Here is a 25966-nt window from a genome sequence, read left to right on the forward strand (position 1 = left end):
ATCCTGTCCCCCCTGCTGCTACAACGCTCTGCAGTCCTGTAGCTTTTTAAAAGCTGGTTTCTGTAACAGGCTGTGCACTGAAAACATGACCTCATCTGTAGATTTAAGAGTCTCTCTTCTAATATAGGCTACAATACAAACTTCAAACACCAAATAACTTGCGGTATTTCATCAGAAACCACAGCTTTCTTCATAGAAAGCTACGGAACTACACCAGGTTAAGTTGTACACTCTTTTCAGCTGGGACTAGTCCAATGATGAAAGTAAGTTTCCATCCACAAAAAAAAAAGTAAAACAGTCTCAACACACAAGCCAAATCAGGTAGAGCACAGAAATAGATAAAATGCAACTTAGAGTTTTAGTGTAAGTTCAAAACAAAATAGACTCAATTGTCAAAAACAAAAAAAGACAGACCAGCACAGGGACTTTTATGAGAAATGTTTCAGCCTACAGTGCAGCTTTGTCAGCCGCCATAAAGCTTTGCTTTATCAAGATCAATATCTGGATACTACAAAGCATATATTACTTCTGTTATTTATTTGTTACTTTGCTGTTAAGAATTTTGTGTTGAAAAGTTTTTCAGAAGTGTCATTTTAAAAGGGCTTTGCAGCATAAGCAATAGCTAAAAAGTTTCTCCACTGTTAGAAGAAATTAAGAGCAAGGCAAGGAAACATCAGTCAGGAATGATTCAGATAAAGTTCAGCCAGCTTTGGACAGCCAGGTTCCCTGGAAAACTTGTCGTGTCTTTGTGCTTTGTTAATTTAAGCCCAATCACACAGGCCATCTGCAGGGACAACGTAGTCACATCTCCGTCACTGGCTCCTGAAACCATCAGCAAAGGGACCGAGCAACATGACCAGGAATCACTCAGGTAAAGGACTACAGTCACTCACTCTCCTCACAGAGGGCTTCCAATAGCCCAGGCTGTTGGCAACTGAGTCAGGACCAGGAGCCTGTGACTCTCTATTCCACATCCAACCCCAAGAAAACACGACCAGAAGGAGGATTCTGGAAGCACGCTTGGCTCCCAGCTTCACCACCTTGTAATAATGCTCCAGCAGGATCCGGACAACCCCTTCCACGCTCTCCACCTCCACGGGTTTCCTGGCAAACTGGAGCAGGTACTGCAAGGCATCTGCGGGGGAGGTGGCTTTGCACAGGTCGACATGGAGAGCCGCTGACTTGCTGGGCTTGGTCAGCCGCAGCTTCTTAGCGGACAGGTCCTCGTGCTGCTGCTGCGGGCAGAGAGGCACGGTTCAGAAACACGGAGCAAATCCTGACTCGCCTCTTCCTGGTGCGAACACTGTTTCAGCACCAAGCCTGAGAAAGCTCCTGTGCCCCAGGGCAGTCACTGGCCTCTCCCTCATCTGTCTTAGGCAGGAACACATCCTCAGCCCCCTGGGGCTGCTCCTGCACTGCCCAGGTAGCCCCTATCCCCGGGAAACACTGCCTGGGGCAAATCCTGCCCCTTCCAAACCCAGACAACCACCCCAGGGCAAACATGGCTTTTCCCATGCCCACTAATCTAGAGCATCCGAGAAACTCACCGCCGCGGCCCCATCCCGGGCTGGGGGAAGCGGCCTCCTCCACCCCCCGGCAGTCAGTCGCTCCCTCCCCGCCCTGAGGGGAGCACTGTGCCCCCCTCACACGCGCCGAGCCATCCCCCTTCCCTCCAGGCAGCTCCGACCTCCCTAAACCCGGGGCCAATCCGTCCCGCTCCCCTCCACCCCTCACGGGCCGCCCGGGCCCCGAGGCCCGCACCCCAGGGCTAGGCCTCGGGCTAGCCCGGCGGCTTTTCCCACAGCTCCGCCTCACCCACCGGCACCGCTGGCCGCACGGCAGCGCTCGGGACGGTCCCCCCCGCCCCGCTCCGCTCGGCCCGGCCCGGCCCGGTGGCGGTGCGTTACCTGGACCACCTTGGTGAACTCCTCGTACACCCGCTTCTTCAGGTGCGCCGCCATGCCGCCGCCTGGCCCTCCGCGGCCGCCGTATGCGCGACCCGGAAGAGAAACCACAGAGGCGCCAGCAGGGAAGGGGCAGAAGTAACGGCCTCTCTTCCCACCTGGAGGCTGCCCTCTATGGTCAGGCGGGCGGGCCCCGGAGGGGGCGGCCTCCCGTTGCCGTGGGAACGCGGGCCGAACATGGCGGCTGCGGCCTGGCCCGCCCCGCAGCCAAACCCTGCCAGCAGGTCAGCCCGGTCAGCCCCGCCCAGCTGTCCCCAAAAGTACCCACCAGTGTCGTTAGTATTTGATGTTAGACCACATAAAGAGCAAAATATAAATAACATGGCATGACATTTCCGGGCAAGCTCGTGTTAGACACACATGAAAGCTTAGCACGGCCTTCAAACATGGGTGGGCTGCGCTCAGGTGATGACAGCCCTGTGTGAGACCAGTAACGATGAACATGGAGTCATAGAATCGTTAAGGTTGGAAAAGACCCTTAAGATCATTGAGTCCAACCGTTAACCCAGCACTGCCAAGGCCACCACTAAACCATGTCCCCAAGCACCACATCTCCCCGTCTTTTAAATCCCCCCAGGGATGGGGACTCAGCCCCTGCCCTGGGCAGCCTGGGCCAGGGCCTGACAGCCCTTTGGGGGAAGAAGTTTTTCCTAATATCCAACCCAGACCTCCCCTGGCGCAGCTTGAGGCCGTTCCCTCTCGTCCCAGCGCTTGTTCCTGGGGAGCAGAGACCGACCCCCCCGGCTCCAGCCTCCTTTCAGGCCGTTGCAGAGAGCGATGAGGGCTCCCCTCAGCCTCCTCTTCTCCAGGCTGAGCCCCCCCAGCTCCCCCAGCCGCTCCTCCCCAGCCTTGTGCTCCAGCCCCTGCCCCAGCCTCGCTGCCCTGCTCTGGCCACGCTCCAGCCCCTCCATGGCCGCCTTGGGGTGCGGGGCCCAGCGCTGAGCACAGCATTCGAGGAGGCTCTCGAATGGTGGATGGTGGCTCTCTTTTCACAAGGAACCATGTGGAGAAGACAAGGGGTAACGGGTACAAGTTGCACCGGGAGAGGTTTCTTCTCAATATAAGACATTTTTTACGATGAGAACCATCATTCACTGGAACAACCTCCCCAGGGACATGGTGGAGTCCACGTTGCTGGGGGTTTTCAAGACGTGACGGGACAGGGTGCTCAATAATCTCATCCAGGCTCCCCTTCCCACCAGAGGTGGGACCAGGTGATCCTTTGAGGTCCCTTCCAGCCTGGGCTGTTTTATAAGACCATCCTTGATAAAACTATTGAAGTTTCTCATGACAGCAGTCCTGTAGTCTTAGGAGGTTGGTTGGTTTGAGGCTTTAACTACCCTATAATCAGATTTTTTTTCCTGGTATCTAATTTCAGTCTATCATCTCCTTTGTTGTGACTTAAGCCAGTTAACCCTTCTTCCACCCTTAGTATGTATGAAGAGTAACTGATCTCCTCCTTAAAGCAGCCTTCTATCTATTTGAAGGCCTCCTCGGTCTCTTTTCTTCTAGGCTAAGCACCACTGACCACTTGGTTATGATCATAGATATGATCATAGACCCTATTTTCTAAATGTTTTTGCCTTCCCAGACATTGACTGTATCAGTTCTTACCAAGGTTATAAATGCGAGAGTCCCCACAGCAGCACTGCCCTGAGGTGGGTGGGGTGGCTCCCGACTTTCACTGGGGGAAAATCTGGGCTAGGATGAGCACATCTGAAACCAAGCTTAATGGGGAATGATTCAAATCCATTAGCATAAAGATAAATCTTCAGGTCTTTAGAATTTGGGGATTTGAGGGGAAAGATGTCAGTAAATAAAGCACTTCTGTATCATTCAAATAAAGTTATTTATTTAACATCCCAGAGTTTATTGTCCTTAACTGGAAGAAATCCATGTTCTGAGAGATAAAGGAAATATGATCATAATCAAATTAGCCATTATGATTTTCAGCGTGATTAAAACCAAGCTAACAGCCACCTCCAGTATAAAAATAAACTTTTGAAAACTAAGATTTTTAAAACACAATGTGGGACCCAGCTCGTGGTCTGTAAAGGAGAATTTGCACTGAGGTCCCAGACTGTCACTTCAGTAGCGCTTCCTTCCCGTCAAATGTTAACAGTTGGACTCGATGATCTTAAGGGTCTTTTCCAACCTTAACGATTCTGTGATTCTATGAAATCACGGTGGGTTTTCCCTATTCTTCCAGAAGCTTATATATTTAGAAATAATATCATCATAATAATGAATGTCACAAGAAACAGATTGAAATAGTGTGGCATGAGACAGGAGTGTATGTGCTTAGATTATAAACTCCTCAGATCAGCGGTGGTATTTTTACCTTTTGTTAATCCTGGACCATAGCCGAGATTCTCCGTCTTTCCTTCAGAATAAATAATAAATAACGGTAATAAATACATTGGCTAGAGAGTAGGCTGCCTACTGGAGGAACAAGAAGAGATCACGGGACACTGAAATCCTTCTTCTTAACCTAGGTTCTAGTGTGGAAGGCAGTGAGAAGAAGAGCTCTTGCCTTCTCATTAAGGATCCAGATTTAATTTGAGCATGTGTTAATGCAGCTGCCAGTGTTTCCGTCGGGAATTGCGCATATGTGACCTGTTCCCATTTGCACTGAGAGACCCACTCCACGTGTCCACGAGACATATTTGGGATTATGCGTTTCTCTTAGGTCGAGTGAGGTTATCTCACCCCTCAGATCTGGCTCTCTGAACGTATCAAATAGTCAGCAATGCTGAAGGAGTAAAATTCCTCCTTTTCCTGGTACCTTTTAAATCGTACAGTTATCCCCTAAAGCCCAGCAACACAGTAGCTCTTAAGTGCTATTTAATTAGGCAGATGACCAAAGGAGATCCTTTCGTTGGGCCACGCATTTCTTCCTGTCCCTCCAGTAGTCCATGGCTTAGTCTCCATGGCCCAAGTTAATTTGTTTTAATAATTGCTTTCTTCCGTTCCCCATCGATGGTGGCACTTTGCTACCACCAGGTGAACAAGAACTTGTAGAAGAAGTCCTGCGATTTGAAGCGAAAACCTTTTTCAGCAACGTGGGGCTGAAAGGATATTTTATACCCTTTGGCTTCAATATCCATTTGAATGCAGTCCAGCAGATCAGAAATACTCGGCGCTGCCTTCCAGGGGCCAAACTTCACCACGGACTTTTTATCCATGTCCAAGCTGTTCAAGGCATCCTGACATCTGGCCGCGTCCTCCTCAGTTCTGACCACGCACACGATGACGCTGGACCGGCGGGATGCGACCGCTTCCGCCCTGGCGATGCGGATCATCAGTTCGATGTTCTCGCCGTAGTTGGGCACGCGAGCCAGAAACTGCTTCCTCGCCACGAGCTCCCCGAAGATCTGCGGGGAGTTCTCTAGCTGCTTGATTAGAGGTTCGATGTCGTAGAACAACGCCTCCTTGTAGACGTCCTGGACGCACTGGGTGGGCACTTGGTTACTGCGCAGGTACTCCAAGATGTATTTGAAATAGGTGCCTGGCCTGTCGATGAAGAACCTCCCTTCGGAGTCAGTCCTGAGTTTGGGCTGGCCAGTGAACATCTCCGCCAGCCTGGAGCCAGGGTGTTTCTTTAAGGTGCTCAGCGTTGTCGTGTACATCTCCCCGCCGACATTTAACTCCACGATTGGTGACAACTGCAAGTATCACAAGGGGACAAAGAGCCACATGCGTTACCCATCTGAGGCTGTCAATGTGGAAGTGTCAAGGAAAAGGAAAAAAAAATAAAGCAATTGCAGATTGAAATTGGAATGACGGTGTGAAGAGCAGTATAAGCCCCCATCCCTTGGGGATCAGATGGAAACACCCACCCCATTTATTGCTAAAAGCAGACGCAGGATGCTTATACAGCCCTCGTAATGAGACCAGCAGAGACTTGGACATTTCTAACACCACATCTTTGGGATGTAGGAAAATGTCATTTTGTCAGTGAGGAAGAGGGACGAGAAGTCCCCTGCCCAGGGAAGCTGTCAGTGATGACAGGATCCGATGTCGATCTCCTAAGACCCACACAAGCGTCGTCCCTGCTGGCCCCCGTCCTTCCAGCGAGAGCGACCTGACCGCTCGCCCTCCCCACGTGCAGAGGGACAAGGACCGAGCTCGAAGCTGTGCAACGCCATTCCTCTCACCTGAGCTGGTGTTTTCCTCTTCAAAGGAGGAACCAAAGCTCTTTGAAACTTTAGAAATGGGTGGAATTGGCTTCCACTCATCTGGGGGTTTAGTTACAAATACTGAGGTAAGACACAAAAATGCATCATGTCAGAGGTGGAGGACAGAAGCTGTTTAGCAAAGCACTTTCGAAATGTATGCTAGCTTTAACTAGGAAGTAAAGGAAATAATTCATGCCACTGACATGGATTTAAGAAGGAAGAACATAAAGCTTGGATTTTTGTTTGGATTTATTTTATTTCACCATGCATTAACACCACTGCTACCTGAAACACACTGGAGGAGGCCTGAATGCCCGGAAAGCTGGACCTGGTGTCTGGTCTGACCTTCCTGACGGTTCAGTGCTGAAAAGTTTTAACAGCCTCCCTTTGCACTCGGTCATTTTTCATAGTACTCAGCAGAGGAACGGGAGAAGGAAGAGAGGAGGCAGTTATTTTCCCTCCCGCCGTCACTGCCGTAATGGAGTCACATGCCTGGCCAGGACCACACCTGCCATTGGGAAGGCGTGAGTCAATAACAACCCTTTTTTCCAGGAGCTCACCTGCTCTTTCTTGGATCCGATCACGCAAGGATCTGCTTCAGTGCTGCTGGTCACATGCCTGAAGCGAAGCGTGTACTTCAGGGCTTAGCTGGATCCCGCAGGTACGGACCCACGGGGTGGCCTGAGCTGATCTCACAGCTCGCACCAAGAGGAGGGGGAGCTCCTGCTGCCCTCTCCCCTTTCCACCCTTCTACCTACCTACGTGTTTCTGTTGCTCACCTCGTGCCAGCGCTGCTTTTCTTTCATCTTACGGAGCTGAATTGGCTCACAGAGGATTTAACAAGCACCAGAGCTGGCAAAAGGAAGGGACTAGGAACAGACAAGCCAGAGCAGGGGGAGACCTTTCCCTTCAAACAGCAGCAAGCTATCAGATTTAGCAGAAATTTGCTCACAGCCTGGGCAAGCCAGGGAAACAACGGAAGATTCAGGCCAAAGACCCAGCTGGAATATTGCTTTGCCCTAGTGTGGGTGGCTTCATCTCGAGGGCAATCATTTACACTAGGGCCAAGGAGACATAAAAAATTATTCCGTCTGACACTATCCATTGATTTCCACCCACTGAAGAACATGGCCCAAAGCTGTTTCTGTAGCAAAGCCTCTCAGTTAGGAAATTTGCCATTAGTCCAAGTGATAACAACAGCTTTCCCCGGCAGGGATCATTTGATAGGAAGGTCTCATCCTTTTGAGCCGTTGCTCCTTTTTCAGATGGCAGGTCAGATGTCTCATGCTGCTGGTCACTAATACAAATGGGTAACATGTTCTTCATTAATGCAGTAGCCCAACTAACCTTGTGTTCTCAGATCTTGATTAATGAGTTTGGCCTGGGACTGAACTGGTTCCCAGACGACTGGGAGTAGTGGCACCAGCTGATTCCCAGCTCTGTAATTAGCCAGCGAGGTGACACTTAGGAAGTCATTCCACCTATCTGTGCCCCAGTTTATTCACCTGCAAAACACTTACCTCCCTGGGGAAGCGTTTTGCAACCTACACAAGAAAAATGCAACACAGTAAGATTGGATCTTTTAAAGACAGAGAGGTCTGGGGGAGAGGCCGTACAGTGACAACAGAGAAGACAAACTGGTTGCCAACAAACTGAGGGCAGAGGAGTGGAAAAGGAAAACATCGTCTGATCTTGTCCCTGATTTCTGCCTGGTAGTACTCTGCTTGTCTTGAGATTGCCATTAATTTTCCTTAGAGCTAGAACAACGACTGCTCCCAGCTGATGATTCTGCACTTCTACAACACAGGACAGCTTTTGCATCATTAGAGACTCTAAGAACTATTGAAAGACCCCAAAACTCACAACAGGCTTTTATTTAGGGACATGACCAATTAAAGATCATATTAAATTAATTCCGCCTCTTGTCAAAGGGGAAAAGGACCGCTCTGGTTATTTGCTGTTGCCAGATCTTGTATGCCTGCAAGGGATGTGGCCCTTCTGTAACCAAACTGGTGCAAACAGGTCTGAGTCAGACACAGCTTTTTACCTAGAGTCCTCTTCTTGGTCACATATCTGTCAAGCCCTGGCGTCTTCAAAATAGCAGATGGGGGTAAAAAAACCCTCTAATGTAGCCCAAAATGGGTGCTTTGATCCCACAGGAGGGAACCGTGCCCCGGAGCCAATACCTCACTCACCGTATGCAGGCTACCGGTGACCTGCTTCCCAAGGGGCTTGTGCTCCGACGAAATGCTCATTTTTCCCGGGAGCTGACGGCTCAGCGGTGTGGGAAAACCTGCTGCTCGGTGCTCAGGTCCTGCCCCACACGCAGGATGGCTCCCCGCCGTGCTCCAGTCCTCTTTCACTTGGTTTTTCTTCGTTAGGTCAGGTTTTTTCCAAGCTCCCAGCCCAGCCGCTGCCCCGGAGGCTCCAGCTTGCTCCAGGCACAGCCCTGGTACAGGTTGCAGGTGTAGGGAGAGGGGAGGGAAGAGCCTGAAAGCGGAAGTATTTGCTCATTAGTTTTCTGGCAACCAGCAAGGCGCAGGGTGGACTTGGGCTGGCTGCCAGCACGCACCTCCTGTAATACTATCTGTGCGGTGACTAAGAGCCAAATAATCCTTTCCAAAGGAGGCCCAGTGCCCAGAGCACCTCCGAGGAGCCCCGCAACGTGTGCCTGCGTGACCGCCTCTGCTTCACAAACCGGTTGTATCGAAACCAGTGAACATTTTCACAGCTTTTTGGCTTCCGTGCGCTGCTGTTTTAAAGCGCGGTTTATCCCAAACCGTCTCATTGATCCCATTTGTCCTATGTATCGATGTCAGATCAGGGTATCTACAATCTGGCCAAGGTGGTGGCATTTTCTTCCTTGCCAATACAATCCCCGAGCACTGAGTAATTTGTGCAAGGTAAATAAAACCAAACCTGAATCTCTGCTTGAGTCTGAACTATTCTTTTCAATTGGTCATAAATATTTGATTAGTATCTTTGCATGACATTGTTTTCTAATATCTTGTATCCACCAAACACTGAAAGTGGAGAGCACCACAGATTTAATGGCAGTGGGACTGTTTCTCGCAGCATTGAGACACTCACAAGGATTCTGTGTTCATTTTTTAAATGCAGAGGATCAAATCAGAGTGAGTCTAAATAACCTCTCCAGAGCCGGACCACAGGCCTGCAGAGTCTCCTCAGTTTGATTCTGCGTGTTTCTGAGTGCACTGTTGCTTTCAAATTTGTCTTCAGGCCACTCATCACTTCTGTGTCTTTGTTCCATTACAGTGGCAAAATTGCCACTTGTGTGCACTTGTGTGCCCTAAAGTCTGTCAGCTTCTGTTTCAGCGTGCCTGGGGTTTCTTCCATTTTTTTCCAGTTTCTGTTGGTCTAATAAAAGGTGTTATCTCCTCTACCAACCTTGCTTCACTCTTTTTCATCCCAAGCTGTTTCCTGATACCAAGAACCAAAGGGAAGATCTCAGACAAATACAGCGCTTCCTAAAAATCTTCCTGGGGGATATTTTAATGATGAAAAATGACAGCATGGTATATAAGGAAACCATTTGCACAAAATCTGCGTTGTGCTCATGGACGCCAGGGATTTTGCATCCTCCAGGGATTTTTCTGGATCTGTATCCTCCCAGAAGACAGCATCGATCAGACCAGAAGCTTGAGGCACGGAGCAAAAAATGTTATAATTTGCACTGATTCACTCACCTTGAGAATAAAGCCAGTCCTCACCCAAGGCTCCATCAAAGCTGGACCCAGATTCTTCTGAATGCTTTGTGAATTTGGGTGAACCTGTCATTGAACCCAACTTACGTTTTGCTTCTGCTGCTCTAAAACAACCTGAGGGATCCTGAGTAATAACCTGTGTCTGAGTTATCTCTGCTGCTTTGAGTAGAAGGGCTTGAATTTTCCCTTTGCCAGACCAGAAGAATTAATAGTGTTGGATTCACCAGTGAGGTCTGCTTGGAAGCCCACGTTTTGTGGCTTGTAATAAATTTTAAAAAATCAAAGTTTCTTCTCCAGGCTGAGCCCCCCCAGCTCCCCCAGCCGCTCCTCCCCAGCCTTGTGCTCCAGCCCCTGCCCCAGCCTCGCTGCCCTGCTCTGGCCACGCTCCAGCCCCTCCAGGGCCGCCTTGGGGTGCGGGGCCCAGCGCTGAGCACAGCATTCGAGGGGCGGCCTCACCAGTGCCCAGCGCAGGGGCACCATCCCTGCCCTGCTCCTGCTGGCCACACCGGTCCTGATACAAGCCAGGGTGCCACTGGCCCTCTTGGCCACCTGGGCACACTGCTGGCTCATGTCCAGCGGCTGTCGACCAGCACCCCCAGGCCCTTTCCCGCCGGGCAGCTCCCAGCCGCTCCTCCCCACGCCTGCAGCGGTGCCTGGGGTTGTTGTGCCCCCAGGGCAGGACCCGGCCCTGAGCCTTGCTGACCCTCACACAGTTGGCCTGGGCCCATCGACCCGGCGTGGCCAGGTCCCTCTGCAGGGCCTTCCTGCCCTCCAGCAGATCGACACTTCCACCCCACTTGGTGCCATCTGCAAACTGACTGAGGGTGCCCTCGATCCCCTCGTCCAGATCATCAATGAAGATATTAAACAGAACTGGCCCCAGTACTGAGCCCTGGGGAACACCACTTGTGACCATGACCTTCCCCGGCACCGAGGTCAGGCTGACAGGCCAGATCCCCGGATCCTCCTTCTGACCCTTCTTGTAGAGGGGCGTCACGTTTGCTAACCTCCAGTCGACTGGGACCTCCCCAGTCAGCCAGGACTGCTGATAGATGATGGAAAGTGGCTTGGTGAGCACCTCCGCCAGATCCCTCAGTATCATCAGGTGGATCCCATCCGGCCCCATAGACCTGTGTGTGTCTAAGTGGTGTAGCAGGTCGCTGACCATTTCCCCTTGGATTCTGGGGGCTTCATTCTGCTCCCTGTCCCTGTCTTCCAGCTCAGGGGGCTGGGTACCCCGAGAACAACTGGTCTGACTATTAAAGACCGAGGCAAAGAAGGCATGAAGTACCTCAACCTTTTCCTCATCCTTTATCACTATGTTTCCCCCCACATCCAATAAAGGACAGAGATTCTCCTTAGCCCTCCTTTTGTTGCTAATGTATTTATAGAAACTTTTTTTGTTGTCTTTTACGGCAGTAGCCAAATTAATTCCAGTTGGGCTTTGGCCCTTCTAATTTCCTCCCTGCATAACCTCACGACATCTTTGTGGTCCTCCAGAGTTGCCTGCCCCTTCTCCCAAAGCTCATAAACTCTCCTTTTTTTTCCTGAGTTCCAGCCAAAGCTCTCTGCTCAGCCAGGCCAATCTTCTCCCCCGCCTGCTCAACTTACGGCACATGGGGACAGCCTGCTCCTGCGCCTTTGAGACTTCCTTCTTGAATAACATCCAGCCTTCCTGGACTCCTCTGCCCTTCAGGACTGCCTCCCAAGGGACTCTGTCAACCAGGCTCCTAAACAGGTCAAAGTCTGCTCCCTGAAAGTCCAAGGTAGCAGTTCTGCTGAACCCCCTCCTTAATTCTCCAAGAATCAAAAACTCTATTGATAATTTCATCATCGCTATGCCCAAGACAGCCTCCAGCCATCACATCACTCACAACTCCTTCTCTGTTTGCAAATGACTTGCTTTAAGATGGCATTTTTCAGTCCTGCTATACAAATTACTCCCAGTTGGATTTTTTTTTCCCCCTTTTCAATAAGGACTTGATTTAAACTGCCAAATTCATCTGATCTCAAAAGAGGCCTTAGGAAGAACTTCTCACAGCCCAAGCCATTGGCATATCACTGCCTACCCGTGGGGATTTGGTGCTTTGCTTTTAAGTGATCACACCAGAGGTGGCATCCTGCATTACTAGGACCACACATCTGACCTGTTTGGTGTCACAGCTTTGCTGGGCAGGCATCCGACCCTGCGTCAAAGCCCTCTGTGCCTGCAATAAGTGGAAACAGTCGCTCTTGCAGTTTGTCAGTCCTACTTCTACCCCATGGTCAAAGCCATGCTGAGGAAACCAGTGGGTGGGGGAGCAGCCCGTGAAAGGCAGAAGTGGGATCGGAGTTTTGGAGGGGATCGGAGGAGGCAGCTCTGACAAGGCTCTCAGCAGTCCACGCTGCTGGTAACAGCTAGCTGAGGCTGGTTTGAATTTCATTCTTCCCTTGACAAGAAAGTAAAAAGCCAAGACCATGAAAGTCTCCATAGCCTCGGGCGACCAGGGTCCTGGGATTCCCACAACCGGCAGCTCCATTGTAGCTGCTGCTCCGCACCCCCTGGAGAGTCTTGGCCGTGGCTGTGCTGTTTCAGGGAGGTTAGCGGGGCTTCTCCCTTTTGGGGAATGAGATTTGATTTGTATTAAGCTGGAATTTCCACCCAGGATCCCTGTTGGGCTTTATATTTGTTACCAGTTGGCCTGGATCCCTGAAATCCTTCATCCTTTGGGCCTGTTAAAGCTGTGTCTGATGCCTTGATGGTCTGTTGGGGATCCACCTGCTTGCTGTCGAGCAGAGAAAGAGAACTCTGAGGATGTTTGCAGAGGAGATCAAGCAGGATCAGCCAGGTCCTGTCCTCGAAGGGGACGCTGCTGAGACCTTTTGGAGATGCTGGCTGCTGAAATGGGTCATGGAGCTATGAGGAAGACAAGGAAGAAGAACCAGTTAGATGTTCTTCGCCCCTCTCCCGACTCCTCGAGCGCAGCGATGCTTCAGGCCTCCTGCCTATTCTGCTCAGCGTGGCCACTGGCCCTGACGTTTCTTTTGTAGAAAGAAATGCCCGCATGTTTTTTTAATGTAAGAGTGATGTTTCCAAGACTGTAAGCTCTTTCAGGCAGGGACCATCCTTTCACTGTCTTTGCATGAAGGATTAGCCTGTGCCTGGATCTTGTACGATCAACCACAGTATGAATCATAAGAATAACCATACTAATGCTAAGAACTTTGTGTCTGCCAAAGAATGAATAACTTGACAATGGCTTTGTGGGGAATAAATATGTGTTTTTTGAAAATTGTATAAATATGTACATAACAATGAACTGGAACATCTCTATGCTGGTACATACATCAGTTTGGAAAATAGTGCTATCCATAAAAGTATTTTTAACAGATTTCCTTAGCACGTTGCATTGGCAGCTTCTGTTTAAGAGAATTAGATCAACGACATTCAGATTTGGGTTTTATGCCCTAGTACAAGTAAATACGCTAAACCCAAGGGGAAAAAAAATTACATGCTTAAAACAGGAAGGGAAATGAGAAGTTTGGATGGGGGGAAGCAGCTGGGAGCAGCTCCTGTTTGCCTTCCTCCTCTTGTTCCCTCTTCTCCTGTATCTAAGTTTGTTGAGGGGATAAAGCCCTTTTGCTCTGGACCATTTGCCTGGAACGTGGAGGTGACAATCCATAGCTGATCTCCACCCTTCATGGTGTATTACAGCCAGATAGCATTATCACTGCTGGGAGTGATGATAAATCGATGGAAAGGGCACCTAAAGAAGCTGATTCCCAGGACCCATCTGCTCCAGGGCGTCTCAGTGGAGGAGGTTCCTGTGGAAACCTAGGGAATGAGCCGGGTTATTTTAACCAGAGGTGGATGGGTTAGCAAAGAGGAGAGGCAGCAAACTTGGCATAGCCCTTCTGAAGTCCCGTGTGGATAGTATTTGCTCCAGCTGGGACTTGGCAGGGCATCCCAGTCTCCACCCTGGAGTTTGCTGGGGGATGCACCAAGACAACCCAGGTCTCTTGCAAAGGTTACAGGAAAAACAGATTTTTTTTTGTCTTTTGAAGCACATTCGCCTACTCCTGCAAATTGCCGGGTTGCTCTGGTGACCTGTGGCCCACCTACGCAATTTGTGAAGCATTTCTTTGTCACTTGGGATCCAAGGGCTCACTGTCCTCACATCAGCTCTCACTGACATCGCTCCATCTGCACCCTGCACGGCCAGATCCTGGGGATTTATTCCTAGTGGAGCCAGCAGTGCCCAGCGACGGGGAGACCCACGAGTGGGCAAACTTCTAGCACAGCAGGGCAGAGCGTCATATGGATGAAAAGCAAAACCATCAGCAGTTTGCTTTAGCTCTGCTCAGGAATTGCACCGGTGCAGCTGGGCTGGTGGCTCTGCAGTCCAGGAGCCACTCCTAAACCAAACAGCCATGCGCTGTGCAAACACCCTTGGCATTTCTACCCGCTGCCTTCCAGACGTTTATCAACTCCACCCACCTTCACGGACCTGGGGAATGCATGGCTGGTGGCTTGTATCGAGATCTGAGCTGGCTTTGGACAGGCCCCAGGGCACCATCAAAAGCCAAGGGAGCAAAACTCCTCCTGGCCAGGCAAGTGCATATGCCATCCCCAGTGGATGAATTGGGGGAGGCAACCTCGGGATACAGACATAACCACTCATATTGCCATCGGTTAAAACAACCCAACAGGCCCATCAGTGTCCACATTCCTGAGAAACCACGTTATTCTCCTGATCCTCATGCCCATTGACTTCTTTCCCATGTTTATATCATGTTCAGCTTGGGTTGTAGGCTTTCCTGGAGCAAGAAGCCAAACTAGATACAACCGTGCTCTCTTCTTGCCCATCTTTCTCTATCTCCTCACGTGCTTCCCCTTCCTGAGCTTTCCCCAAGCTCTTGACATACTGCGTGGAGGGTGTGGGGCAGAGCTGAGTGTATGGGTGCCACTATTCCCCGGTCCCTGTCACACAGCAGTCCTACTGAAGGTGTCGGCATGGGTCCGTTCAGTTGGTCACTCCATCTTGAGGGTCACTGGGTTGTCTCCAGTCCAAGTTCAGGCTGATGCTGTTAGTCTAGCCAGAAAAAGGACGATCTGCAGAAAAGAGGATTATTTCAGTGTAGTCTATGAAGGATGGCAACCCAGCCAGTGGGTTTATGCCTGGTCTGCTTGTTGAGGCTACCACTTGCTTCTCCCAAGCTGGTGGTAGGAGAGGAGAGGCTGGGTTAGTCATGGAAAAGCAAGGCTGAGAAATAAGACCATTTGCTGCCAGCAAGACAGAGAAATAAGGAGGGAAAGAGAAGACAGACTTTGGCTGTGTAACTCTGGGACTCTGTGAGACCAAGGCTTCAATCAAGAGGAAAACCTTGGGCATCTGCTGTGGAAATAAGCTGCTGGAGAGCTAGAGGAAGGATCTGCACTTCTGGGGCTCCCTCCGGTTACCGGTGGCAGATATCCCTGTCTGCTGGTAAGATGCTCCTGCCAAAGGATATGTGGGTTTGGGGGTATTTTTTCCAGCACCTCCTCCTATTAGCAACAGTTTATGGATACCTCAATTTGTCCTTGTGCAGTGCTGGGCCTTCCAGGGAGTGTCTCTCTAAGGAACCCTGAGAGAATAGGATGAAGCAAACAAGAAATTACCCTTGCTCTGCACATCGTGCCCTCCTCTTAAGTCAAAGCTCTGAATGAGCATTAACTCTTAAGCAAGGAGAAAGGCAAGCTGAGAACCAGACTGGCAAAATGTTGACCGGGATCATACAAGGAGAGCTGGGCAAAAAAAAAATATTCAAATGTTCTGAATTCTATGTCATAAATTCTCCTCCTTCAAAATCTGAGTCTACTCCCTCCCCATGAGAAGTTTTGTCTGAAACAAAGATTTAACAGGTATGCATATATGTATATACTATAATGCATATGGAGTGTATCTCTATATATGATGTGCATATGTATTTTACAAATATTTTTGTCCCCTCCCCATGTATATGCGGGAGTCCTTTTCACGTGCATTCTGGTTTTGAGCTTTGAAATGATTGCATAGCACATTTTAAGATAATTCCCTTAGTCACAAGAGGCAACAAGTCTTTTTCTTAAGCAAATTACTAGATATTCATCTAATCACATGGATGCACACAGGGAAAAAATTAAGCCCAAGAGAGCTGGAGATGCTGCAGTGTTTTGCTGCACCCATCAGAGACACCCAAACACGCCCAGTTATAAAGCTTTAATACCAACCAAACAGTTTAAAATGGCAATGCCTCTCTAGCCCCTACATTAGCATCCTCAGAGGTGTGGGAGCTTCTCCCAGACCTCTGCCTGGTTGGTAGAGGGGCTACAGACAGACCTGGGTCTTCCAGCCTTGGGTCTTTCCCCATGGCCACAGCAAGAGAAGCCTGAAGAGCAATAGTGGGACCTCCAGGCTCGAGTTATCTTCCTTGCTGAGACGCTTTCCCAATCCCATTGCCCAGCACGGCACAGTCTTACCTAGTCAGCCTTGGCAGGTCCCCGAAGTTTCAGGGAAGGTGAGAACAAATGGGAAAACTGGGCAAAAAAGAATATGTCTTTTCTTTTGCCCAGCACCATCGGTTGATGCTTCTGGGGTGTTTTTGAGACTGTGCAGAGATTTAAGTGTGAGTGATTTTGAGATAGCATCTACCATGGCTCAGGGTGTCAGGGTGTGGTGGGGGGGATGCTTTGAAGCCGCAGTGCATTTCATTGTTAAATTGTGAAATAAGTTTTCTGTTTTATTTTCTGTGCTATTAGAGATTCACTAAATTAAAAGCAAGGGTTGGAGTTCCTGCTTTTCTGTTTCTTTACAGTGCTGTGGAGCTTCAAAGTGCTGCTGCGCGATCAGGGCTCCACTGTGGGCGTTAACACGAACACGAACCCATGGCAAGGCATGGAGCTGCCTCCAGGTGATGGGCAGAAACAGGGGAACCATCTGCAGAACATTTGCTCATTTTAGACTGAGACTTTTAGAGCTGATGAGTCTCTGATTTCAATCTGAAGGATGTTATTTCACTCTTGCGATACGGCAGATTTGGAGATGTGCAGCAATACACTCGGAACAGCTGGAGCCTGCAGCCCAGGGCATGGTCGCAATCCTCCTCTCACCGCAGAGATCTCCAGTTTCTTTAATCCAAACTGCAAAGCTGATGGAGGACCAGTGTTTTTTCAGTCAAAGCAGTGCTGTTTCAACAGTTGAATTTGTTTTAAAATGGCCTGAAAAGGCAAGGGGACACCTCCCTCTAGTGCCCAGCTCAGGAGGACTTCCCCAGAGTGGTGTGTCTGGGAGGGAAGGCGTCACCTGGAGGTGGCACCCAGCCTGTCCCGAGGGCCCCAGCACCCCTGAGAAGGGCTTGCAGCCCCTGCCCACCCAGCGAGGGCTTTGCCTCTGCTCCCCCCAAAGCTCACAGGGATCGAAGGTGAGCAAAGCCCTGCCTTCCCGCTCACCCCAGCTGAGCATCCCCACCTCCTCCTCTGCTCCCAGCTCTGGAGGGTGCCACGACCAAGCGGGGAGGGAACAGAGTTGCCCCCCGGTGTTGTTGGGGCTGGCGGGGATTGCGGCAGGTTGTCCCCAGGGCTGTGTGTGGCGGAGATGGTGCTGGGTCTGAAGAGCTGGATGAGTACAGGCTGAGGGAAGGGATGTGCAGGTATGGGTTGGGTTGGGTTGGGGAGTTGAGAAGCTGGGGGTCCAGGAGAGGAAGGGATGCTGGGGAAGGAAAGGAAGGATGCTGGGGAGCATGTTGGGATCCCAGCACCCAGCACAGGATGATGGCAGGATCACACCAAACTTTTACAAGGTGTGAGAGCCAGAAGGCTGGTGGAACATTGATCCCAATGCAAATCCTGTTCCCGCTCCCCAGCAGAGAAACCTGGCTCACCTCCCTGCACTGGAGGGTGGCCTTAGTGGCCAAGGTCCCCTCTCCGCACGGGCTGGGGTGCAGTAGCGATACAGAAGCGACAGCTGGTAGGAAACACAGGACACATTTGCACAAGGCTTTGCGTTTTATTTCAGGTCAGCCTTGGGAAGCAATTACATTATCAGAGACCGGTTGCGGGGGATTAGGGACATGCAGAAAAAAGCATTGCTTCAAAGTTACAGATGCCTTCTACAAAGCAATAATGTGAAACACTCATTTCTGCCCCACAGAAATCCCACTGGGACAGGGGTGAAATGAAGCAGTGAGGTTGTCAGCAGGATTGGCCGCAGGGCAAGTCGGATGGTACAGGCAGTGCCCGGTGGGCAGATGGCCAAGCTCCACGCTGCTCATGAAGGACGTTCCTCAGTGGGACTTGGCGCAGGAGAAAGAGTGCTGCTGAGCTGTGGACGACGGATCACCCTGTGGGGATAACCAACACGGTTTGGCTGGGACATCCTCTTTCCTGGCCGTGTTTACCCCAAAACAAAGGTTAACATTGCAGAGTTCCCGTTAATGCTCCCTGTTGTTGCTGTCACCTTTCTGCACTCTCTATTTCACTGCAAGGAGCTTGGCCCTGAACCCCATCTCTGGTGAAGCACAGGGATGTCTCCCCAAGGGTTCTCAGGGATGAAGGTCCCCCAGCATGGAGAATGGGTTTCCATCCCCCAGGCTAGGGGAGAATTGAAGTATCTGAGATGTTTGCAGGTGGTGAGTCAAATTTAGACATTTGGAGACCTGAAAGCGCCAAATTGCTCCCTAAAAATTACTCTGTTGCGGTTTCCATCACAGAGAAAAGAGAAGCACCTGGAGCACCAGTGTCTGGCAGCTCCTGGAGTCCAGACCTCAGAGTCCTTCAACCAGGTGGCCCTTTTGTCCCTGGGATCTTTTGTGTCTGCCCAACAGCAGCCAGACATTGCCTATGCTGCAAGCTGGGGAGTCTTGGGGACAACGTGGAGCTCACAAAGTGACCTTTGTTCAGTGGCACAGCTTGCACCAGTGGGCAGTCGAGAAAGACAGATCCAGGAGGATGTATCTGTTGAGCAATGAAGTGCACACTCATAACTCCTGGGACCGGGGGTGTGATGCAAACATTGGAAAGCCGCCCAGCTGATGGGGCAAGAGGACAAAGCCAGCTCCTCCTTGGCACTGCATCTCCCCAAGCTCTTACCTCAGAGGCTGGGGGTGCAGGCTCAAGACCTGGACTGATCTTCATTGAGGTTGATCTGCTCCAGGATCTGGCTGTACCTCCGGGTGAGGGCGTTGGTGTTTTTGGTGAGGTCTGTCAGAACTTGCTGCAAGCCATTGACGTGGTGGGACAGGCGCTCTTCCAGACTGCTGTCTGCACCCTCATCTAAGGCTGTATCAGTGCCAGTGCCGGCCGGGCTCTGGTCGGTGACGGAGGCCAGGCCTTTCTCCACCACGGGCTTGATGGCCTTGAGGAGCTGGTAGCGCTCGTAGAGGTCCGTGTGGCCACCCGTGGCCGGGGCCGCCCCCTCCTGCTGCGGGAAGACCCCTCGCAGCAGGCTGGGGAACATCACCTCCTGCTCCATCTTCTGGGTGGCCAAGAAGTACTGCTCCATGGTCCTGCTCCCACGCCTCCGGCCACGCTGGTCTGGGCTCTTCTCGGGGTGCCGCCTGCTCCCCGTCCCCACCGAGGGCTTTTTATGTGGGGCCGGGGCACGTCCCTCCTCTGCCGTCCTCTGCTGCCAGCCCCGGGCCGGGCTGGACGGCCGCGGGGCCGGGCTGGCTCCAGCCCAGCTGGGGCTCGGCCACGCCGTGTCCCTGGCTCTGTGCAATCTGTCCTGGCCCAGCCTCCCCGTGGCCTTCGCCCGAGCTGGCCGGGGGTCCCGCTGCGTCCCCAGGCCGGGAGCGGGGCGGTGAGGAGGGGAGGTGCCCCGGGGCCTCTTCCATCCTATCCCATCCCCGCCATCCTCAGTGCCCCGGGAGAGCGGGGCCAGCTCCTGCCCTCCAGTGCAGGCAGGCTGCAGGCAGCACCATGGGAAAGCTACCTTGATTTGGGCAGTTTTGAAGAGGGAGGAAGGAGACCAAGTGATGTTTTTTTCTAGAAAGGGGGAGTCCCCCGTGAGCCTTGCCTGGCCACCCTCCTTCTTCAGGGCTGGCCTGGGGGTCTCACAGAGCCCACCCTTAGCAAGCGGCCTTGATAACACCCCCTGCTAAAAGAAGGTGATAATGAACAGGTGCTACTTGTCTGAAGGGTGTTTGCCCAAAACTGGTTATGTAAAGGAGGAAGATGGCCATCAGCTGGATTAAATAGTGACCAGGGAATTACAAAAGGGGACTTTAAACAAAGGAGTCAGGCTGCAAGGAATCATCAACACTCCCAGCAAGAGGGAAAGATATTGGAGGGGTGACAGCAGGAATAAAAGCCTGTAAGATGCTGCCAAAAGCAGCCCCTCTGGTATCACAGAATCTGCCCTGGCTTGGCTGAGGTTCCTCCCCACCAGAAGCCACTGCAGCCTGCAGCCAGCTCCTGGGCTGACAGCACGGGGGGCACCAGGCAGGGACAGAGCCAGCGCCAGCGCTGGGGAGGCTGGAAGGCGCCTCTGGAGGCGGCCGTGTCCAACCCCCGCTCCAGCAGGGTCAGCAACGGGACCGGGTCTGGTTGGGCTTTGGATGCCTCCGAGGATGGAGAGGCCACCGCCTCTCTGGGCTGCCTGTGACAGCGTTTGGCCACCCTGACTCTAAGAGAAAAGCAAGGTTTTTCTGATGTTCAGATGGGATTTCCTGCGTTTCAGTTTGAGCCCATCGCCTCTTGTCCTGTCACTGGGCACCACTGGGAAGAGTCGGGCTCCACCGTCTCCACAGCCCCCATTAGCTCTTTATCCCCGTAGGCGAGATCCCCCTGAGCCTCCTCTTCTCCAGGCCGAACAGCCCCAGCTCTCTCAGCCTCTCCATCCTCCAACGCGAAACGCTTCAGTCCTTTCAGCACCGCCGTGGCCCTTCGCTGCCTCTCTCCAGTCCGTCCGTGTCTCCCTTGTGCTGGGGAGCCCGCGCTGGACCCAGCGCCCGGCTGAGTCCCGGCAGGGCTGAGCGCTGGGGAGGATCCCCTCCCTCCGCCTCCTCCCGGGAGGCCGGTGGCCGTCCTTGCCCGGAGGACGCCTTGCTGGCTCACGGGCAACTTGGGCAACCGGGGAGGCAGAGCTGGGGGTGCGGGTGTGAATTGGGGGTGCTCTCCCCCTGGCACCTGCACGGGCGGGCGATGGGCGGCAGCAGGGTGTACGGCGGAGGCCAGAGCACCCCCGAGTCCAAAGGCAGGAGAAAGGTGTTTGGAATTTCTTATTTGTTTAACATTTTGGGTGGAATCTGTGCTTTATCGCTGGTCTTCCTGAGGCTGAGCCTGCGTGCCCAGGTCACTGCTTTCTGGTTAATTCAATATGTCCATAACCAGGTAGAACTAAACCTGCAATCCTGATCTGCTTCAACGATGTGAACGGAAAAGTTCATTTCCCCGTGGCGGCTGGCAACAGTGCCGGTGCCCCGGGAGCCTTCCCAGGGCAGCACGGAGCCAGCACCCCCCTGCCACGCCGGAGGGGGCCTGATCTGCCCCGTCTGCCCTCGTGCTGCCAGGGTCCGGCGCTGGGTTTTTGGGGACAAAGACCTTTTCTGTAAACATCTCGCGTCTCTTATCAGCCACGTCCAACAGCGGTGGCCAGCAGCCGGGCACCGCCGGGGCTTGACGCATCCCGGGGGCGGCGTGATGCAATGCCCCGCGATCGGAGCAGGAAGGGACCTGGGGGTCCCGGGGGACTGCAAGTGGCCCAGACGTCCTCAGCGTGTCCTTCCAGCTGTCCCACGTCCCAGACCTCTGCTGGGAACTTCTTGCGTCTCTCATCAGTCAGGTTCAACAGCGGTGGTGAGCGCTTCACCCGATGTCCCGTTACGTTACTTCCCCGGGGCACCACGAGCCTCTCCAGCTGCCCAGCGCTGCCCAAGCCAAAGGCCGTTGCTGGAGGTGACCGCAGGCCTTCCTCGCTGTGACCGCCGTCTTCTCCAGGTGACACAGGTCCCGTCCTTCAGCTCCAGCCAGGTAGACACCAGAGGGACATCACCTCCTCCGCGGTGCTCACCTCGCGGGGAACTGATGTTCCTCCATTCCTCATGGTTCAGCGGAGGCAGAGGAGCTCCAAAGGTGGGCTGGAGACCTCACGTCCATCTTCCAGCTCCACTTCTCCCCTCGCCTGTGCTATTGCACCCCAGCTTGCGGTGGCATTGCAACGGGGACGGCTTAGGTGTCTCCCAAGATCCCCCTTGTGCTCCACTTTCTCTGGATAAGACAAGGCTGCAACCTCGCCAGGGTGAGGGACAACAGGAGGGCAGACCTACTTCAAAATCCTCGTGCTGGCTGGGAGCAGTCGTGTTTGCCCACGTTTTGAGGGGCTTGGTGCTCGGCAGCTGCTTTCATAGCAAAGCAAGCCTTTTGGGCGGTGGTGCAATGAGATCCTCGGGTCTCTGCAGCCACAGCCCCGGTGCTTGGGCAAGCCTTCCCCCAACCCACCGTGCTCTTGGGCAGCCCTGCCACAGCCATGGCTCGGGAAGGGGGACAACCTCACCCCACGGGGCTCCATGTCCACACGTCCCCAGGTGTCCCCATTTCATCCCCGGCTCTTCCTTCTGTCTGATCCCCCCATGTCTCTGCCTCTCCCCGGCCCAAACTCTCTGCGACCGTCCTTGTCCTTGCTCAAACCTGCCTGGCACTCTTTCAGGAGTGGGAGGGCTCCCGATCCAGCCCCCAGCTGCCATCCCCTCCCGGAGGGGTCCCTGCCGTCCTTCCCAGAGCCGCAGAGTTGCCGGAGCCCCTCTCCAGAGCCCTCAGCCCCGCACCGGCTCCTCAGCCGCTGGTGGCTGGTGTCCATGTCCCCGCTGTAGGGAGGATGAGGCGAAGCCGAGCTGGTCTTGAGAGCTGGGAGAGAAGTCCCGAACAGGCGAGAGGAGACGGGAGTCTCCATCATAACCCAAACCCGACCACGGGGTTGAGGTGCTGTCAGCGTCCCCGAGGGGCTGAGACCTGCAGCTCCGCTGCTGTTGGGGCCGGTCCCCAGGCTCAGCCCCGCTTGGGGCCGCTCCGGGGCAGAAACCCTGATGGGCAGGAGAAAGGTGTGGGGAGCTGTGGGGCACAGAGCAGCACCAGCCGCGGTGGGACACCCCCGGGGAGACTGTGAAGAGAACCCCGACCCCGGTGACTGTGTGGTGCGTGGGCTGATGTCTCCCTCCCTCCCTTCCGCGGGCACGGCAGCGGGGCGCAGGACAAAATCCTTCACTCTGGGGGTGGTGAGGCGCTGGCACAGGTTGCCCAGAGACATTGTGGACGCCCCATCCCTGGAAGTGTTCAAGGCCAGGCTGGATGGGGCTCTGAGCTCCCTGGTCTAGTGGAAGGTGGCCCTGCACACAGCAGGGGATTGGACTAGAGGGTCTCTGAAGGTCCCTGCCAACCCAAACCATCCCGTCACGCTGGCACTCTTTGTCCCTTCCAGCTCCCCGTGATTGCACGGGAAAGCCCCCTCCCAGCAGAGCCAGTGTCCCCCTGCCCCACGCCGGGGCGCTCCCCGGGGCTGCAGCCGAGGGAAAGCACCGCACCGACAGCGGCTTCACAGGGCTCATTTTATTAGCAAAGGTTGGGGAAAACGCCCCTCGGAGTCCAGGTACCAGCTGGAAAAGGGCTCGGCAGTCGCAGGGGACCGTCGGAGGTCGGGGCAACTGTGCAACGCCGCCGCCTTCGTGCCGCTCTTTGAAAATAAAGAGGAGGGCACGGGGCGTGCGGCTCTTCTGACGGCCCTCCCAGCACGACCAGATGCTTCTTCCTATGAGGATAAGGCACCATCTGGTTCTCCGGTGGTCCCAGCCGTCGCCGGCGTGCGGTGCCAGTGCTGGGAGATCAGCTGCCGCGGTGCGGGGAGGGCGAGCGGGGCTGGGGAAGAGGCCGCGACGGTCAGCGATGGGGACGTCCTCTCCTTCGTGCCACCAGCACCCGTCCTGCAACGGCAGCTCTCCTTAACCCCAAAGGCCATCCCAGGGAGATACCTCGTCCACCGGCCCCGGGTCCGTAGACCTGAACCCCTGGCGTCTCTGCCCAGAGGGACGGGATGAATCCCCTCCTTCGGCATGGAGATCTGCAGCATTTGAGGGGACAGCCCCCATTTCAAGGCTGCTCCCAGGAGATCCCCACCCCTGCAGTGGGGGGGACCTCCCCAGGGACGTCGGCCACCCCTTGTCCCGGTGCCCCGGGGCTCCGCGTCCCCGCAGCTCTTACCTGGCGGCCGGGGCAGGGTCACCAGCTGGGCTGCCCCTCGCTGGGGCTGATCTGCTCCAGGATCTGGCTGTACCTCCGGGTGAGGGCGTTGGTGTCCCTGGTGAGGTGGGTGAGGACCTGCTGCAAGCCGGCCAGGTGGTGGGACAGGCGCTCCTCCAGCTGGGCGTCCATGGTGTCGTCGTCGTCCGAGGACGCGTCGGTGTTGGTGCCGGTGCCGGCCGGGCTCTGGTCGGTGACGGAGGCCAGGCCTTTCTCCACCACGGGCTTGATGGCCTTGAGGAGCTGGTAGCGCTCGTAGAGGTCCGTGTGGCCGCCCGTGGCCGGGGCCGCCCCCTCCTGCTGCGGGAAGACCCCTCGCAGCAGGCTGGGGAACATCACCTCCTGCTCCATCTTCTGGGTGGCCAAGAAGTACTGCTCCATGGTCCCGCTCCCACGCCTCCGGCCACGCTGGTCTGGGCTCTTCTCGGGGTGCCGCCTGCTCCCCGTCCCCACCGAGGGCTTTTTATGTGGGGCCGGGGCACGTCCCTCCTCTGCTGTCCTCTGCTGCCAGCCCCGGGCCGGGCTGGACGGCCGCGGGGCCGGGCTGGCTCCAGCCCAGCTGGGGCTCGGCCACGCCGTGTCCCTGGCTCTGTGCAATCTGTCCTGGCCCAGCCTCCCCGTGGCCTTCGCCCGAGCTGGCCGGGGGTCCCGCTGCGTCCCCAGGCCGGGAGCGGGGCGGTGAGGAGGGGAGGTGCCCAGGGCCTCTTCTGACCCCCCAACATCACCACTTCTGGGGCACCGGGAGAGCGGGGCCAGCTCCTGTCCCCTGGTGCGGGCAGGCTGCGGGCAGCAGTGCTGCTGGGGGGCCATCACCCCTGCCCCCTCCTTGCTGCCATGCGCTCGGGACGTGAACCCTCGGGGGACATTGAGCAACCCCCGTCTGCAACTGCTGGCCTGGAGGCAGCGGCAGCTGCTGGTGTGGAAAATCTCTCTGGGGGTGCACTGCCATGCGGGGTCCCACGTGGGATCCTGGGGACAGGGGACAGGGACAGGGATGGGACCAAACGCTGCCATGGGAAAGTCACGCAGCACGGAGCTGTTGCTTCCCACGGAGGAGCGGGGATGGGGCCACCTCCTCCCCCGCTGCCCCCATCGCGGGGCAGAGGCCACGGCTGGGCCAGTGGCTGGCACTGCCCATCCCCGCAACGTGTGGCAATCGGGGACAACTGTTCTATTTGGGGAAAGGCCGCAAGGTCCCTTGTCACTTTTGCAACCCTCGGTGGTGGCAGCTCTCCCCGCTCCCCCCTCCATGTCCCAGCCAGGTGCCTGTGCTGCCACCCATCCTCTGCCCCCTCAACCTGTCCCCTCCACCCCTTTTGTCCCTTCCAGGGTGCCCCCAGCGTTTCTGGGTGTCCTGCTGCGTGGCCCAACACCCCACCGAGGTGGGCAGGTGCTGCAGGCCCCATGGTCTTGGGGCGCCTGGGCCACCGTGGAGCTTCCTGGAGGTGCATGGACGTCCTAGTGTCCCCCAGGGTGGGCACGGTGGTCTGCATTCCCCCCCGAGGCTGGAGCCTCACCGTGGGGTACATGGAGGACACGTTGGTCTGCAGCCACTAGTGACAGTCATCAGCCTCTGCTGGGAGATGTCCTTCGCCCTGGGGACGCGTGGGCAGGTGCCACCTCAGCCAGCCCCTGGGAGAGGGCTCGATGCCATGACTCCGTGGGACGTGAGGTCCCTCCCCAGGCACGTTCTCAGCCCACGGGGGCATCTCTGACCCAGCATCTCCACCTCTCCTGGGGCAGCTGGGCCGGGGACAGCCTGGAGCAGGGCTGTGCTCAGCACCCCGGGGCTGTGGCACCTCAGTCCCCCACCTCTCGGTGGTGCCACGGGGGGATGTGACAGCAGGCAGTGCTGGGGATGACACGGGCACACTT

At 54.5% G+C, this 25966-nt stretch overlaps 4 protein-coding genes across 5 annotated transcripts in view; all 4 read right to left on the minus strand.

The window, feature by feature from the left end:
• Positions 1 to 2178, minus strand: part of INTS4 (integrator complex subunit 4) — a 36058-nt gene extending 33880 nt beyond the window's left edge. Inside the window, exons 1-2 of one of the 2 annotated variants that reach the window (XM_082304391.1) lie at positions 1908 to 2178; positions 1041 to 1232 (exon numbers count right to left, since the gene is read on the minus strand). In XM_082304391.1, coding sequence (XP_082160517.1) covers positions 1041 to 1232; positions 1908 to 1961 — 246 coding nt within the window. In that variant the 5' untranslated portion in view covers positions 1962 to 2178. Of the gene's footprint in view, positions 1 to 1040; positions 1236 to 1907 lie in introns of both variants that reach the window. The other variant, XM_082304390.1, reaches the window with a different exon arrangement.
• Positions 2179 to 4957: 2779 nt separating this feature from the next.
• Positions 4958 to 8397, minus strand: KCTD14 (potassium channel tetramerization domain containing 14; the record flags this gene model as incomplete). Its single annotated transcript, XM_082337978.1, has 2 exons — positions 4958 to 5629; positions 8338 to 8397. The coding sequence occupies 2 exons, from the start codon at positions 8395 to 8397 to the stop codon at positions 4958 to 4960; spliced, it is 732 nt and encodes a 243-aa protein (XP_082194104.1).
• A 10577-nt stretch (positions 8398 to 18974) lies between these two features.
• On the minus strand, positions 18975 to 19364 carry LOC309604568 (mid1-interacting protein 1-B-like; the record flags this gene model as incomplete). The annotated part of the gene is made up of 1 exon (XM_082337979.1): positions 18975 to 19364. One exon carries the CDS (start codon positions 19362 to 19364, stop codon positions 18975 to 18977), a length of 390 nt encoding a protein of 129 aa, XP_082194105.1.
• A 4328-nt stretch (positions 19365 to 23692) lies between these two features.
• Positions 23693 to 24472, minus strand: LOC309603822 (mid1-interacting protein 1-B-like; the record flags this gene model as incomplete). The annotated part of the gene is made up of 2 exons (XM_082337689.1): positions 23693 to 23775; positions 24053 to 24472. One exon carries the CDS (start codon positions 24470 to 24472, stop codon positions 24071 to 24073), a length of 402 nt encoding a protein of 133 aa, XP_082193815.1. The 3' UTR covers positions 23693 to 23775; positions 24053 to 24070.
• Between the last annotated feature and the right edge of the window lie 1494 nt (positions 24473 to 25966).

The sequence above is a fragment of the Platalea leucorodia genome, assembly GCF_965183815.1.
Source record: "Platalea leucorodia genome assembly, chromosome: 2".
In the NCBI taxonomy this organism is placed as follows: Eukaryota; Metazoa; Chordata; class Aves; order Pelecaniformes; family Threskiornithidae; genus Platalea; species Platalea leucorodia.